This window comes from Oncorhynchus mykiss, chromosome 18 (assembly GCF_057628025.1).
Source record: "Oncorhynchus mykiss isolate SJ-2025 chromosome 18, ASM5762802v1, whole genome shotgun sequence".
Taxonomy (NCBI): domain Eukaryota; kingdom Metazoa; phylum Chordata; class Actinopteri; order Salmoniformes; family Salmonidae; genus Oncorhynchus; species Oncorhynchus mykiss.
In genome coordinates, this window is record NC_143039.1 from 33,072,323 (window position 1) to 33,090,217 (window position 17,895).

The 17,895-nt window shown below is 43.8% G+C and overlaps 1 protein-coding gene across 1 annotated transcript; it reads right to left on the minus strand.

The window, feature by feature from the left end:
- Nucleotides 1–863: 863 nt before the first annotated feature.
- Nucleotides 864–17,547, minus strand: stat1-1 (signal transducer/activator of transcription; the record flags this gene model as incomplete). Its single annotated transcript, NM_001124707.1, is given in 21 exon segments — nucleotides 864–984; nucleotides 1,133–1,208; nucleotides 1,655–1,843; nucleotides 1,934–2,073; nucleotides 6,039–6,130; nucleotides 6,234–6,289; nucleotides 6,412–6,547; nucleotides 6,742–6,840; nucleotides 10,683–10,766; nucleotides 11,110–11,151; nucleotides 11,273–11,384; nucleotides 11,500–11,559; nucleotides 11,664–11,756; nucleotides 13,309–13,467; nucleotides 13,588–13,739; nucleotides 14,632–14,723; nucleotides 14,825–14,903; nucleotides 16,573–16,659; nucleotides 16,812–16,907; nucleotides 17,073–17,217; nucleotides 17,420–17,547. Coding segments are annotated over 21 exon segments (2,238 nt in total), but the record flags the coding sequence as incomplete, so codon positions are not given.
- Between the last annotated feature and the right edge of the window lie 348 nt (nucleotides 17,548–17,895).

The window sequence follows — 17,895 nt, forward strand, 5'->3', positions numbered from 1 at the left end:
CAGTAGTTAGCTAAGTGCTTTATGTTCATGCACATTATCACCAAATTATTCATTGTGTAATATATATATATATATATATATATATATATATATATATCATTGTGTAATATATATATATCTCTAATAATTTATAAGTGTAATGTATATTTCTAAAACTGACTCAGTACAAACAAAAAGTGTATTTGTTCTGGAACGTGACTACTGAAGTTCAAGGAGGGTAAAGGATGGAAATGAAATAGGCTTCAGTATAAAACTAAAAGATCAGGTCCCACATGTCTGTTGGCTCAGTTGCGGTCCAAGTCAGGTGTGTTCTCAAACATCTACAGAGGGATGGATAAAATGTCAACATGAGCAAAATGTCTTTATGGATGCAAAACTACCATTGGTCAGAGGGACAAAATAAATGGCACCATGATGACATTGAATTTGCAATACACACACATTCATTCCAATCTCAAGGGATTGAAGGATTTTTAGAGGATGTTTGCGTACTGGTTAGGAAATGTAGCAGACTACAGACAATCATGCATACATGAGCCTCATGCTGAAAACACAAAACAATTGTACCGCAGGTTACTACAGTAGGTACCAGTGATTATTTGGCACTATTGAAACATCGCCCACAGCCTGTTATTACTAGCAAAGGCATGCTTATTCGGAGAAACCGGTACCATTCACAATACCTGAAAGTCTTCAGCTAAAAACTCTCCGAGATCAGACGTCTGAGTATGATAAAGAACAACAATGGACGAGAAATTCAAGGGACATATTCCCAAATTAATGCATTGTTCAATTCTTAGTGTTTGGCATCAGACTGCAATTGAATTGAATTGAATAAACACCAGAGGGGAAGTTTGACTCACCACAGCATCAATTTCCTTAGGACCAGTCCAACACTGGAACACTGGTGCAACGCTCCTCTTCAGCTCTCCGAACACGTCTGGCGACATGGGCATCATGTTGTCTTGCAGTCTAGATGGGTGACTAGAACACATTGTGAAAATAACAGTTAAATCAGATTATAAAATCATACTCAAACCAGACTATTGCAAATACAAATAAAGAATTTTATAGCATCTTTACCTTTTAACGAAATGAATATTGAGTATTATGAAGGATACTCGAGACTTACACTTCTGACACTGATATGAGTTCTGTCTTCATGTACCCTGTGCTGCTGGAGCTCTCCACATCCATGGGCTCCGATGCTGAAACATTTAAAATGGTGGACCAGTGATATAAAGACCACTTGTCCCAGATCTGTCTGTGATCTATAGCCAACTCCTATGGTCGTTCAATGCTATACAGAGAAAATAGATTGATAGAGAGGTTGGTCATAAAACACAACCCCGATGGTCTACCAAACAGACATCCGGGTCCTTACAGGGGCTTTGTGTAAATCAAAAATAACACTATCGCTACCAAGGTGAATGGTTGAGGAGCAAACTGAAGAGAGAAGAATTTTCAGCCACTCTTTGTGGGACAATGGAAGTGGATTTCAGTAATGCTTCTCTATTCTGGGACCACCCACACGTAAAATGTATACACGTATGACTAAGTCGCTTTGGATAAAAAAGTGTCTGCTAAATGGCATATATTATTTATTATAATATTCGCAGAGGATTGGAAAACAAAGTGGTCACTGGCTGCTTACCCTCTGAGGCCCTAGCGTAGTACTTTCCGAAGGACTTGTCTTTGGGGATGTCTGGGTAGAGGAAGCGGAGTGGGTTCTCTGGGATGTTCTCAGCTGCCATCACCTTGTAGGTGCGGATGATGTCAGGCAGAGAGACGGCAGACAGTTCCTTCTTGGTGTAGGGCTCCACTGCATGGAATACAGGCTTATCTGCAAAACACACACATCAAGATATATCAACCTTTTAATTGTAATTGGCTACAGGGCCGCTGTGTGTGGTGTGTGTTTTCACAGACTCACTGTATTGGTCGTGTTCCACCCAAGTGAATGTGATGGCTCCGTCTCTGCTACTCTCACTGAAGCGCAGCAAGAACGTGCCTGGACACTTCCCAGTCAGCAGGGCCTTCTCCCTCTCCTTACTCACAAAGCCCAGGATGCAACTGTGTGGGTGAGAAAAAGAAAATAAACATTTCTTAACCTCTACGTCTATTTGACAGGGGAAATTCACATTGTCCAAAAATTCTGTAAATGTACAGTGCATTTGGAAAGTATTCAGACCCCTTGACTTTTTCCACATTTTGTTATGTTAAAGCTTCATTCTAAAAGGGAATCAATTGTTTTTTTTACTCATCAATCTACCCCATTATGACAAAGCAGAAACAGGTTTTTAGAAATTATTACAAATAAAAAACTGAAATATCACATTTACATAAGTATTCAGACCCTTTGTTGAAGCTCCTTTGGAAGCGATTACAGCCTCAAGTTGTCTTGGGTATGATGCTACAAGCTTGGCACACCTGTATTTGGTGAGTTTCTCCCATTCTTCTAGGCAGATCCTCTCAAGCTCTGTCAGGTTGGATGGGGAGAGTCACTGCACAGCTATTTACAGGTCTCTGGTCTCTTCAGAGATGTTCGATTGGGTTCAAGTCTGGTTCAGGTCCTGAGCACTCTGGAGCAGGTTTTCATCAAGAATCTCTCTGTACTTTGCTCCGTTCATCTTTCCCTCGATCCTGACTAGTCTCCCAGTCCCTGCCGCTGAAAATCATACTCGCAGCATGATGCTGCCACCGCCATTCTTCACCGGTGCTAGGTTTCCTCCAGAAGTGACACCTAAATATTTTCAGTCTCCCGAGGGGGAATATGTTTTGTTGTGCCCTTTGTCTTGATCATGTTGAGGGAGAGGTTGTTGTCCTTGCCCCACGCGGTCAGGAGTCTGACCTCCTCCCTATAGGCTGTCTCATTGTTGTCGGTGATCAGGCCTACCACTGTTGTGTCATCGGCAAACTTAATGATGGTGTTGGAGTCGTGCCTGGCCATGAAGTCATGAGTGAACAGGGAGTACAGGAGGGGACTGAGCACGTACCCCTAAAAGCCCCCATGTTGAGGATCAGCGTGGCGGATGTGTTGTTACCTACCCTTACCACCTGGGGGCGGCCTGTCAGGAAGTCCAGGATCCAGTTGCAGAGGGAGGTGTTTAGTCCCAGGGTCCTTAGTTTAGTGATGAGCTTTGAGGACACTATGGTGTTGAACGCTGAGCTGTAGTCAATGAATAGCATTCTCACGTAGGTATTCCTTTCATCCAGGTGTGAAAGGGCAGAGTGCAGTGCAATAGAGATTGCATCATCTGTGGATCTGTTGGGTGGTATGCAAATTGGAGTGGGTCTAGGGTTTCTGGGATAATGGTGTTGATGTTAGCCATGACCAGCCTTTCAAAGCACTTCATGGCTACAGACGTGAGTGCTACGGGGCGGAAGACATTTAGACAGGTTACCTTGGTGTTCTTGGGCACAGGGACTATGATGGTCCCACATCGGCTGCAGAGAGGGTGATCACACAGTTGTTCGGAACAGCTGATGCTCTCATGCATGTTTCAGTGTTACTTGCCTCGAAGCAAGCATATAAGTTATTTAGCAGGCTCGTGCAGGCTAGCAGGCTTATTTGGTAGGCTCGTGACACTGGGCAGCTCTCGGCTGAGCTTCCCTTTGTAGTCTATAATAGTTTGCAAGCCCTGCCACATCCGACGAGCATCTGAGCCGGTGTAGTACGATCTTAGTTCTGTATTGACACTTCGCCTGTTTGATGGTTCGTTAGAGGGCATAGCGGGATATCTTATAAGTTTCTGGGTTAGAGTCCCGCTCCTTGAAAGTGGCAGCTCTACCCTTTAGCTCAGTACCGATGTTGCCTGTAATCCATGGCTTCTGGTTGGGGTATGTACGTACAGTCAATGTGGGGACTACGTCATCAATACACTTATTGATGAAGCCAGTGACTGATGTGGTGTAATCCTCAATGCCATCAGAAGAATCCCGGAACATATTCCAGTCTGTGTTAGCAAAACAGTCCTGTATTTTAGCATCTGCTTCATCTGACCACTTTTTTATTGACCGAGTCACTGGTGCGTCCTGCTTTAATTTTTGCTTGTAAGCAGGAATCAGGATAGAATTATTGTCACATTTGCCAAATGGAGGGCGAGGGAGAGCTTTGTACGCATCTGTGTGTGGAGTAAAGTTGGTCTAAAGTTCTTTTCCCCTCTGGCTGCACATTTAACATGCTGAAAGAAATTAGGTAAAACTGATTTAAGTTTCCCTGCATTAAAGTCCCCGGCCACTAGGAGCGCCGCCTCTGGATGAGCATTTTCCTGTTTGCTTATGGTGGTATACAGCTCATTGCGTCGGTCTGTGGTGGTATGTAGACAGTTACGAAAAATACAAATAAACTCTCTAGGTAGATAGTGTGGTCGACAGCTTATCATGAGATACTCTACCTCAGGCGAGGAAAACCTTGAGACTTCCTTTAGATACCGTGCACCAGCTGTTGTTTACAAATATACATAGACCGCTACGCCTTGTCTTACGGGGATGAGGGCCTGTTCGGGTGTCTGGAGTAAATCCTTCTCGCCCAACTCATAAATGAACCAATTCAAGGTTAGTAGTCGCTGTTATGATGTCCAGAAGCTCTTTTCGGTCATAAGAGAAGGTAGCAGCAACATTAGGTAAGATTTTTTTTTAATACAATGTGAAAAAAAAAAAAATGGCACGGATGGTTAAGATCCAATAAAGTGGCAGCCATCCTCTCTGGCGCCATCTTGTTTCTCATGGTCTGCGAGTCCTTTAGTTGCTTTTTGAAAAACTCCAAGCAGACTGTCATTTGCATTTTACTGAAGAGTGGCTTCCATCTGGCCACTCTACCATAAAGGCTTGATTGGTGGAGTGCAGCAGAGATAGTAGTCCTTCTGGAAGGTTTTCCCATCTCCACAGAGGAACTCTGAAGCTCTGTCAACGTGACCATTGGTTTCTTGGTCACCTCCCTGACGAAGGCCCTTCTCCCTCGATTTCTCAGTTTGGCCGGGCGGCCAGCTCTTGCAAGAGTCTTGGTGGTTCCAAACTTCTTCCATTTAAGAATGATGGAGGCCAATCTGTTCTTGGGGACCTTCAATGCTGCAGACATTTTTTGGTACTCTTCCCCAGATCTGTACCTCATCACAATCCTGTCTAGGAGCTTTACGGACAATTCCTTCGACCTCTTGGCTTGGTTTTTGCTCTGACATGCACTGTCAACTGTGGGACCTTATATAGACAGGTGTGTGCCTTTCCAAGTCATGTCAAATAAATTGAATTTACCACAGGTGGACTCCAATCAAGTTGTAGCAACATCTGAAGGATGATCACCGGAAACAGGATGCACCTGAGCTCAATTTCGAGTCTCATAGCAAAGGGTCTGAATACTTATGTTTTTATTTTTAATACATTTCTAAAAACCTGTTTTCGCTTGGTCATTATGGGGTACTGTGATTGATTAGGATTTTTGTTGAATCCATTTTAGAATAAGTCTGTAAAGTAAGAACATGTGGAAAAGGGGCCCTTCCCAGAATACTTTCCGAATGCACTGTACCTGATTCAGCCATGTGTGGTCCCTGGTAGTCCATTAGAGCTAGCAAGAGGAACGCGCAACTCAGTTCTCTTATATCGAGGCGGAGTTGAGTTTTAATAACTGGTCGCGGGATTTGCTAGCAACAACATTGAGTCACCATCAATTGATTGTCGTAAAAATGTAAATTCTGAAAAAGCTTACCTGTACCTATGTTTGTCATATACAACTGCGTTCCTTCAGCGGTGTGCTGAAATTCATACTTTCAATACAAACCTTTATCGAATACAAACACCGACTTTTTCCATTTTTACAAGAATCGACTGATTGTGACTCAATGCTGTTGCTACCAAATTCCTCAACCAGTTATCAAAACAACTCTGCCTCGATATAAGAGAACCGAATTGAGGGTTCCTCAGCTTACTAGAGCTTAACAGTGTAGTTGTTTGCTTTTGTGCTGAGAAATTGCAGCTATGGATACCATTCTGCTAACGCAGATAATGATAATGTTCAACCGACTGATAAAGAACTAACTCACCCATCGTTCCACAGGGACAGCAGGTGTCTCTTGATGAGGTCCAGGATAGCTTCGATCCACAGCCAGAAGGGAAAGCTCTTCTCATTGAGACTCTACAGTAGACAATGTGTCTTCAGATGTCTAGATGGATTACTAGGTCCTTCTATATTACAACTGTAAAGATGTTGTATTCTGTATATTGTAGTCATGACCTACCTTACAGAACTTGGTCCAGGGGATAAGGCCCTCAGGATTCCTCTGTGCTTTCTGGCCTGTTAGAAAATGTATCTAGGTTAACCTCATCATGAAGTATCGGGAGTTTGTAAATCAACCAGCAACGTTATTAGAAGTATGGTAACATAACAAAAGCCAATCCCCCCCCATCATGACTCACCCAGTAGTTTGTCGGCCAGCATGCCTAGCTGCTCTTCATTGAGTCCCCTCTTGGTGACAGAGGAGAACTGCCAGCTCAGCACCTCAGACAGCTGACCCCAGGATGCTGCAGGAGGGCTCAGGAAGAACTTCAGGTTCTGGGACAGACCAGGGAAAACGAGCGAGACAGAAAAGGAGAGCAGTGCGTTTGTGTACTGTCAATTTTTTAAAATCTGATTTAGACTGGCTAATGCGTTGGCCTTCTGAACAGGTCTCTCTTGCAATGAGATTTGATCTCAATGCAAATTACATGTATACATAAAGGTTAAATTGAATGAATGCACTGTTCTACCTTGGGTTCGCTGGTCAGCATGTTGTACCACAGGATGGAGGCCCAGCCACTGGGCAACTGGCTGACGTTGGAGATGACCACGATGGGCAGGGAGATGGTCTAAGAAGGACCAGAGGCCAGAGAAAGTCAAATTAAATAAGGTCAGAGTGCTGTTGGACCTTATGAAAATGGGAGTGTAGGCCTAATATAAATAGAAGCCAGTTCAGATAGGGAACCTGAGTCCCCGCCTCAGCTGTGATTGCTAGTATGCGTTTGCTTCTTTTGCAGCATTGACGCTGCTGCTGTAACTAGCCGCTTCTCACTATGCTGCGTTTTTCTGATTTGAACCTCATTCAATATGCTCATGTGGCATGTCTGGCTGCGAGGATCAATCCACGTCGCTGCTCTGCTGTTGTCAATAGCGGCTACAACTAGCTAGCTCGTAGATTTGTCTCGGGAGTATTGTATACTTTATTTGTTTTTTATTTCCAATGCCAGTATCGGGCAGGGTCTGTGCGCTCGGTTAACACCCCATCACATAGAAATTGACTCGCCTATACAGGAGGAAGTAGCCTACACTAGTCTTTATGCGTCGATATACAGCGAGTACCAATGTTTTCTTGATGACACGAGCAGGTTGGTGCTTATCACGCCGATTTGATAGTATTTGGTCTCATGCGGCCGCAAATTTGTTTAGGGCAGTCTAGATAGTAGCCTATTATGTGTCGCGCGGGACACCAGACCGCTGCAAGACACTATAGTATCAGCTATACATTTACGGTGTCTTCCAGTCACATTTATAATTCCGTACATATTCTGACTGTAGGTTAATCATTCTGGGACCTTCCCTTATACATTTAGCTAAAAACACTCAATTTAACGTGCAGGTCTGAAATAGTGTGCAATTATAGCTATACTTGCCGCTTCTGTTCTGAGCTAACTAATATGCAGGCATATTTCAGTATCTATTTGGTCTATTTCTTCTTGTTATCAGGTCATCATCTATCTTCTCTCAGACTATATTGTAGACCTAGGTTTTAGATGATCATGTCACTCTCCCTTTGCACACTCGTGCATGCACCTGCATGTTGTTTTATGCTATGTGCGCAGCCTAATCAGGATCAACCTTTCCGCTACTCTCATGGCCTTAGGAAAAGCCTCTCTCTCTCTCGCTCTCTCTCAGTAGCACAAGTTTGAGTCCAAGTTGAGGCAAAAGTGTTGTAGTTGCATTGCACTTTTCCAAAGGCGGGCCCGTATGATGGCTTTATGGGTTCCTCAGTCTGAGATACACTAAGTGCTCCTTCCCTTTAATCTTGCATTATCTCTTAAGTACTGTTTGCATTATGGACACTCACATTTTAACATCTAGGGGTCAAGGGGTCTGAATACTTTCTGAAGGCACCGTAGCTGCAGGTGGTAGACTGGCTCATATTGCTTACGTTTGCTTGTTAGATAAAAATATCTCCTTATGCTGACCCGTCAGATGATTACTTATTTAGTTTCAGTGTGAGCACCCGGCGGTGCGTCTCCAGGGTGGTTGGGTCCGTACTGCTTACGGTTGCTAGTTAGATAGTATATTTGTCCTAAGATAACAGCTCACCTTGCCTCAAGCAAGGGTCACCAGTGTCATATGAGAACTATAGTGGCTTGTGAAAGTATCCCCCCCCCGGCATTTTTCCTATTTTGTTGCCTTACAACCTGGAATTAAAATGGATTTTTGGGGGGATTTGTGTCATTTGATTTACACAACATTTTGAAGATGCAAAATATTTTTTATTGTGAAACAAACAAGACAAAAAAAAAACAGAACTTGAGCATGCATAACAATTCACCCCCCCAACCAAAGTCAATACTTTGTAGAGACACATTTTGCAGCAATTACAGCTGCAAGCCTTGGGGGTATGTCTCTATAAGCTTGGCACATCTTGCCACTGGGATTTTTTTCCCATTCTTCAAGGCAAAACTGCTCCAGCTCCTTCAAGTTGGATGGGTTCCGGTGGTGTACAGCAATCTTTAAGTCATACCACAGATTCTCAATTGGATTGAGGTCTGGGCTTTGACTAGGCCTTTCCAATACATTTAAATGTTTTCCCGTAAACCACTCAAGTGTTGTTTTAGCAGTATGCTTAGGGTCATTGTCCTGCTGGAAGGTGAGCCTCCGTCCCAGTCTCTGGAAGACTGAAACAGGTTTCCCTCAAGAATTTCCCTGTATTTAGCACCATCCATTATTCCTTCAATTCTGACCAGTTTCCCTGTCCCTGCCGATGAAAAATATCCCCACAGCATGATGCTGCCACCACCATGCTTCACTGTGGGGATGTTGTTCTCTGGGTAATGAGAGGTGTTGGGTTTGCGCCAGACAGCGCTTTCCTTGGACAAAAAGCGAAATTTTAGTCTCATCTGACCAGAGTACCTTCTTCCATATGTTTGTGGAGTCTCCCACTTTTGGCGAACAACAAACGTGTATGCTTATTTTTTTCATTAAGCAATATATTTTTTCTGGACACTCTTCGGTAAAGCCCAGCTCTGTGGAGTGTACTAAGTGGTCCTATGGACAGATACTCCAATCTCCGCGGTGGAGCTTTGCAGCTCCTTCAGGGTTATCGTTTGTCTCTTTGTTACCTCTCTGATTAATGCCCTCCTTGCCTGGTCTGTAAGTTTTGGTGGGCGGCTCGCTCTTGACAGGTTTGTTATGGTGCCATATTCTTTCCATTTTTTAATAATGGATTGAATGGCGCTCCGTGGGATGTATTTGATACACTGCCGAATTTGCAGGTTTTCCTACTTACAAAGCATGTAGAGGTCTGTCATTTTTATCATAGGTACACTTCAACTGTGAGAGACGGAATCTAAAACAAAAATCCAGAAAATCACATTGTATGATTTTTAAGTAATTAATTTGCATTTTATTGCATGACATAAGTATTTGATCACCTACCAACCAGTAAGAATTCCGGCTCTCACAGACCTGTTCGTTTTTTCTTTAAGAAGCCCTCCTGTTCTCCACTCATTACCTGTATTAACTGCACCTGTTTGAACTCGGCTTCATAACAAAGGGGTGAATACATATGCACGCACCACTTTTCAGTTTTTTATTTTGTATAATTTCTTGAAACAAGTTATTTTTTTTATTTCACTTCACCAATTTGGACTATTTTGTTTATGTCCATTACATGAAATCCAAATAAAAATCTATTTAAATTACAGCTTGTAATGCAACAAAATAGGAAAAACGCCAAGGGGGATGAATGCTTTTGCAAGGCACTGTACAAGACATACGTTGCACAGCGCATTCTACACATGGTTCATATTCACACATTGTATAGTCTTGTAATGGTAGGATGACCTAGCTGGTCTATTTGATCATGTCTCAATGGCACTTTCTGCAGTAGTGACACATAGTGTGTATGGTTCTGCTGATTTGGGGGATTGGTATAGCATGTAGGTAATTTTATATATTAACGCTTTGCTTGTTGCAGTGAGCTCCCCTGATGTAACAGAGCCTATATCGCCAAGACTTGAAATCTTCATTATTTAATAAATGGTTAAACATATTTCTATGTGGTGTTTGTTTTCTGAAATATAGCGAAGCCAGTTCAGAAAAGGAAGCCGAGTGCCCGCTTCAGCATCAGCTGAGATGGCACCAATTAGATGCTAGTAACGATCCCCTTCACCTTATTTGGCGTTCTATTTAAGATGACTGATTCTGCTAACACATCCTGCTAGTATCCGTTTGCTTCTTTACTCCCACCATCACCCCAGCCTCGACCTGTTAGGTTCTGTTTTCCTGCTTGTAGGTCATTTTAGATATTGATGCTTTGCATGGGCAGTGAGCTACCCTGAAGGAGTAGAGCCTATATCGCCACGACTTGCATTATTCATTCTTAAATCAATTGTAAAAAAAAATATTTAAAAAATTCTACTTGGTGTTTCCTTTCTGAACTATATTTCAGATCACTTACCTCTAGCTTGAGCTCCAGACCTGACTGGTTGAGTTCAGACTCAAAGCAGATGCAGTGCAGCTCCTCTGTCACAATGAGAGGCCCCTGGAATAACACGGTCAGACAGCAACACATTAGGGGCTATGTCCCAATTGTCTTGCCTTCCTCCAAAAGTCTGCACTTGTTCACTTCCCTGATTTGAAAGGAAAATGACTGGTATGAGAAATATGATGGAAACTCCCTCCGAACCATACCAATTCAATGCTTTAACATATGTGGGAAGTGGTGAACGAGTGCACTCTTCAGGAGAAAAGAGATATCATTGTGACCCACCCTAGGACTCAGTGCCACGCTGTGCTTAGCACTTCTCATATCTATCGGAATGAATTGACTGTAACTGATCACCTTGTCATTATAGGGCAGTCATATAACCCAGGTAATCTCTCACCTCATTTGTTCTGTTGCCGGCTACTTTCTGCTCTTTCAGTTGCTGTGTTGAGACCAGAGAATAAACTGTAAGGAGTGATGACAGTGCAGGTCCAAATGGAAAATCGGGACAACTCGTTCAGGTGTAATGCCCTGTATGCCAGTTGTAAATGGTGCCAGCTTACCAAATGGCGAAACTCTGCAGCCAGGCTTCCATTTGACTCCTCCATATTCAGAACTTTTGTGTTGGTGCCCAATATGTTGAACTTACGAAACCCTTTCTTTTCTGTAACGTCCCTGGAGGGAAAACGCAATGTGCATTCCTTCTTTAGTTATGTATTCACGTCACAAATTCAAGAGCAGGGCATAACAACGGACAAACACATATATTCTACCACACTCATCCACTTACTTGTCAAACAAAGCTTTCACTTTGAGTTGATAATTGAATTCCTGGAGCTTCACAAGAAATCTAGAGAGAAAATGCTAATCAAAACTCAACCAGGTCTGGACAGATTCATAGGAACTACTGACGGGAGGAACTACAGACGGGAGGTGCTGTTGTGTTGTGCTTACCGGAGCTTGACAGTGAACTGCACCTGTGTCTTCAGCACCAGAGGTCTCTGTGGATGTGTGGGCATACAGGGCTGTCTCTCCACCACCAAGGAACTGAGAAACACCATAGACACAAGGAATTTAGAGGGGATATATTGTATAGAGGCATTAAGATATTCTTCAAGAACAAATGGGTAGAATATACAGTATATATACACTACCGTTCAAAAGTTTGGGGTCACTTAGAAATGTCCTTGTTTTTGAAAGAAAAGCACATTTTTTGTCCATTAAAATAACATCAAATTGATCAGAAATAATGTGCAGACATTGTAAATGTTATAAATGTCTATTGTAGCTGGAAACAGCAGATGTTTTATGGAATATCTACATAGGCGTACAGAAGCCCATTATCAGCAACCATCACTCCTGTGTTCCAATGGCATGTTGTGTTAGCTAATCCAAGTTCATCATTTTAAAAGGCTAATTTCTCATTCGAAAACCATTTTGCAATTATGTTAGCACAGCTGAAAACTGTTGATCTGATTAAAGAAGCAATAAAACTGGCCTTCCTTAGACTAGTTGAGTATCTGGAGCATCAGCATTTGTGGGTTCAATTATAGGCTCAAAATGGCCAGAAACAAATAACTTTCTTCTGAAACTCGTCAGTCTATTCTTGTTCTGAGAAATGATGGCAATTCCATGCGAGAAATTGCCAAGAAACTGATCTCGTACAACGCTGTGTACTACTCCCTTCACAGAACAGTGCAAACTGTCTAACCAGAATAGAAAGAGAAGTGGGAGGCCCCAGTGCACAACTGAGCAAGAGGTCAAGTACATTAGAGTGTCTAGCTTGAGAAAAATACACCTCACAAGTCCTCAACTGGCAACTTCATTAAATAGTACCCGTAAAACACCAGTCTCAACGTCAACAGTGAAGAGGCGACTCCGGGAAGCTGGCCTTCTAGGCAGATTTGCAAAGAAAAAGACATATCTCAGACTGGCCAATAAAAATACAAGTTTAAGATGGGCAAAAGAACACAGACACTGGACAGAGGAACTCTACCTAGAAGGCCAGCATCCAGAGTTGCCTCTTCACTGTTGATGTTGAGTCTGGTGGTTTCCATAAATGTGGAAAAAGTCAAGGGGTCTGAATACTTTCAGAGGTCTAAGGCACTGCATAGCAGTGCTAGAGGCGCCACTATAGACCCAGGTTCGACCCCAGGCTATGTCACAGCCGGCTGAGACCCATGCGGCGGCGCACAATTGGCCAAGTGTCCTCCGGGTTAGGGGAGGGTTTGGCCTGCCGGGATGTCCTTGTCCCATCACTGTCTAGCGATTCCTTGTTGCGGCCGGGAGCATGCACACTGACTGCGATCGGCAGTTGTACGGTGTTTCCTCCAACACATTGGTGCGGCTAGCTTCTGGGTTAAGCGAGCACTGTGTCAAGAAGCAGTGAGCCTTGGCAATGTCGTGTTTCAGAGGACGCATGGCTCTCGACCTTCGCCTCTCCCGAGTCCGTACGGGAATTGCAGCGACGGGACAAGACTGTAAACTACCAATTGGATACCACAAAATTGGGGAAAAAAAACAATAAAATAATCACAAACACCAGCGAAAAACACAGAATGGTCCTTTAACATTGGAATACAAATGTGGTGTCACTCACTGTTCTAGGAGGTTCCGGAACAGTGTCAGGGCCCGCCCCTCCAGGAAGCCTTTCTGCTGTTTGATTGGGTCGTTGTCGTATGTGTACTTCTGCTCTAGTTCCTGGAGCTCCTTCAGCTGCTGCCTCACCTGCTGCAGGCTTTCCGCCACCGCTGTGAACCTACAGGGGAAGAAGAAGATGAAGCCGAATAAGAAGATTACTTTATTTGTTGGGTTCCTAAATTCATATTTTTGCTTGATCAGACAAGAGATGCCCGAAAGAATGAACTAGCCTCCTCACCAGTTCTGCAGTTGGTCCAGACATGCGTTGGGTGGTCCTCCGATACAGGAGATCTGCTGCCTCTTCTTCCACTCCGCCAGCTCCTCTGAGATCAGGTCTGACTGGACCGCCTCGGCCATGTTGAGCACCTCCGCCAACTGGCCAACCACTTCCTGTGGGGGAAATTAAGTAAAGTCCCATGCACACAAAGAACAGTTATTATCTACTCTTCAACGTTAGTAGGCTGGTTATTGCTGGATAATACACTAAGGGCGTTTTCACATATAGTTTTGAGATATAGTTCTAATCTATTTGTTAACATTGTCTTTTCCCTCCTATTTGATCCGATTGGTTTCACATTTCCAAATGTCAAACGAACAAAAAATTCCTCAACAAAACCATGTATCCATAAAAGTCATTTGTTTAAATGCTCACGTTAAATCCATCTCTGATTATTCTAAAGCATCACTTGTGTGTCCCGATCTTCATATTACTTTCGCTTTGGTCTTCCAACAACACGAAGGAGGAAACGTAGCGCAATAGCCGCTCTAACTGCAAGGTGAATAGGCTATATTCAGCTATACCCCCGGTATAGCCCCCCGGTATAACCCCCCGGCTCCCCTAACCTGCATTGGATGCACTCACGAATGCGTTGCTACTCACAAAATGTTTCAGAGACCTCAAGTGATGATGCTGCGAGCATTAAATAAAATGCTGTCAAACAATCAAAAATAATGCGCAACCTCTTTTCCTGTGTTTTGGCTGACTGCATTCTCACCTTCAGCGAACCGCAGCAGTTGTACGAATTGAATTGAACCAAGACCACCCTTTTTGAGTGAACCCCTGTGCATTGTTTAGTGCCCTCCCAAGTGCGGATATAATGTTCACACCAGTCCAAATGCACCAAACCAATTTGGTGTGAAAGCACCCTTAGTCGCAACTGTTCTGAATGACTAAAATACATGTAGTTTTAGTGGTGATTGAGGCGTAAACAAATCGGTTAAAATTCACAGTACAATGTCATGATAAAACGTCACCGTTTAACCTCATCCTGACCCCTCTTACCCCTCTCTTGATCTTCAGCTTCAAACACATCTCTGCAATCAGCAGCTTCTCGTGTTCCAGCTGTTTCGGTGTCAGCCCGTTCATTTCATGTTCTAAAGTGGGAGAAGGAAAAACATCATCTTACTGACTATACTTGAAACGCAGATTCCTGTAAATAGATGATCTACTACAGATAGAGAATAAAACACCTCACCTCTGTTCTTAAGAGTATTTTCCTTAAAGTCATGCTCATCTTGAAGGTATTCCAGAGACTTTACATTCTGATCCGCTTCCTAGCAAGTGAGATAAACGCGTTGGATCAGATAGATGGCAAACCTGACATGCATGAACACGTACTGCAAATCACTGACGGAATCAACATATACACTGCTCAAAAAAATAAAGGGAACACTTAAACAACACAATGTAACTCCAAGTCAATCACACTTCTGTGAAATCAAACTGTCCACTTAGGAAGCAACACTGATTGACAATAAATTTCACATGCTGTTGTGCAAATGGAATAGACAACAGGTGGACATTATAGGCAATTAGCAAGACACCCCCAATAAAGGAGTGGTTCTCCACAGACCACTTCTCAGTTCCTATGCTTCCTGGCTGATGTTTTGGTCACTTTTGAATGCTGGCGGTGCTTTCACTCTAGTGGTAGCATGAGACGGAGTCTACAACCGTGGCTCAGGTAGTGCAGCTCATCCAGGATGGCACATCAATGCGAGCTGTGGCAAGAAGGTTTGCTGTGTCTGTCAGCATAGTGTCCAGAGCATGGAGGCGCTACCAGGACACAGGCCAGTACATCAGGAGATGTGGAAGAGGCCGTAGGAGGGCAACAACCCAGCAGCAGGACGACTACCTCCGCCTTTGTGCAAGGAGGAGCAGGAGGAGCACTGCCAGAGCCCTGCAAAATGACCTCCAGCAGGCCACAAATGTGCATGTGTCTGCTCAAACGGTCAGAAACAGACTCCATGAGGGTGGTATGAGGGCCCGACGTCCACAGGTGGGGGTTGTGCTTACAGCCCAACACCGTGCAGGACGTTTGGCATTTGCCAGAGAACACCAAGATTGGCAAATTCGCCACTGGCGCCCTGTGCTCTTCACGGATAAAAACAGGTTCACACTGAGCACATGTGACAGAGTCTGGAGACGCCGTGGAGAACGTTCTGCTGCCTGCAACATCCTCCAGCATGACCGGTTTGGCGGTGGGTCAGTCATGGTGTGGGGTGGCATTTCTTTGGGGGGCCGCACAGCCCTCCATGTGCTCGCCAGAGGTAGCCTGACTGCCATTAGGTACCGAGATGAGATCCTCAGACCCCTTGTGAGACCATATGCTGGTGCGGTTGGCCCTGGGTTCCTCCTAATGCAAGACAATGCTAGACCTCATGTGGCTGGAGTGTGTCAGCAGTTCCTGCAAGAGGAAGGCATTGATGCTATGGACTGGCCCGTCCGTTCCCCAGACCTGAATCCAATTGAGCACATCTGGGACATCATGTCTCGCTCCATCCACCAACGCCACGTTGCACCACTGTCCAGGAGTTGGCGGATGCTTTAGTCCAGGTCTGGGAGGAGATCCCTCAGGAGACCATCCGCCACCTCATAGGAGCATGCCCAGGCATTGTAGGGAGGTCATACAGGCACGTGGAGGCCACACACACTACTGAGCCACATTTTGACTTGTTTTAAGGACATTACATCAAAGTTGGATCAACCTGTAGTGTGGTTTTCCACTTTAATTTTGAGTGTGACTCCAAATCCAGACCTCCATGGGTTGATAAATTTGATTTCCATTGATAATTTTTGTGTGATTTTGTTGTCAGAACATTCAACTATGTAAAGAAAAAAGTATTTAATAAGAATATTTCATTCATTCAGATCTAGGATGTGTTATTTTAGTGTTCCCTTTATTTCTTTGAGCAGTGTAGTATAATGATGGAAACGATCACTCACCTGAACCTTGTTTTTCATGTCTTTGACTTTGTTGTCCAGTTTTTGTTTCTCCAGAACCATGCTAGTCTGTGTGTTTTCTCTGTTGGTCTGAGAAGAAAATACTGTTCATTTAACCTCACAGTTAAAGCATGTAAACGCTCCAATATACAGTTATGTATCACCTACAATATCTGAAAGCGTGGATAGTGTGGTGATTTTGTTAATTACAATGCATGTCAATAAAAGTCAATGTAGGGGACCTCTATGCTTTTGGCAGCAGCCAGGATCTTCTGCTCCTCCTTCAGGTTTCTGGAGATGATCATGGCCATGTGAACGGGGTCCTCCTGAAAGTGGTCCTGTGAAAGTGTGTACTTTATTACTATAAATCCCAAAAACCATTCAGACACTGGGGTCATAACCAGAATAATACTAAAAACAGTTATTATAGATCATTACTGTAGCATACAAGCAATACAGTATGGAAGGCCACTGGCACAGACGTGACTGAGCTCATACTATACCTGGAGGTTTCTCTTGATCTTGCGGATGTTGTGTTGTAGCAGGAAGTTGTTTTCCAGGGCGAAGCGGCTGTGTTGATCATCCAGCTGGGCTAGGAGGTCATGGAAACGTACTGTTGCTAAGGAGTCCTGAACAGCCACATTTTCCCTACAGGGTTTCAATCACAGGGGAAGAGATCGGATGAAGTTATGTGAATAGATAACAGTAGCGATATTAGAGCTTTATAGATCCATTATACAGCAGCGTCTCAGCATCACTAAAATAGAATGGCATAGATCCAAATATAGTAGAATAGAATCTATATGTATCTATTAAATACAGCAGACTCTCTCCTCCCGTCACTGCTTACCAGTCGATGCTCTCAATCCATTTGCTGAGGTACTGTCTGATGTCCATGGGGAAGGAGTCATCGTAGAGCTGGTCGACCTGCTCCAGGTATTTAGACTCCAGTAGTTGCAGCTGGCACCACTGGGCCATCTGATCAAGGAGGAGTAACAGTGAGTTATGAAATGAGGCAATGAAATAAATGAAGATATTCATATTGTCTAAGATTGAGACAGGAACTACTATAACATGGATCAATGCACCTGGTAGCAATAACCGTTAGATTTGAGACGTGTATTTGGTTACAATATGGCCTGTATCAGCTTGCTGTTCTAGGTAAAGGTCCTTCTGGACCCCTTTAGGTGATGGCCCGTAGCAAGCGACAGAATCTGCTTAAGTTTTCGAGATGATCAATCTCTGTCGAGGGAGGAGCTGGTTTTTACATAGTGTTTTTTTTCTCTTCTGAACACAAACATTTAAACACATACCTTTTATGTTCGC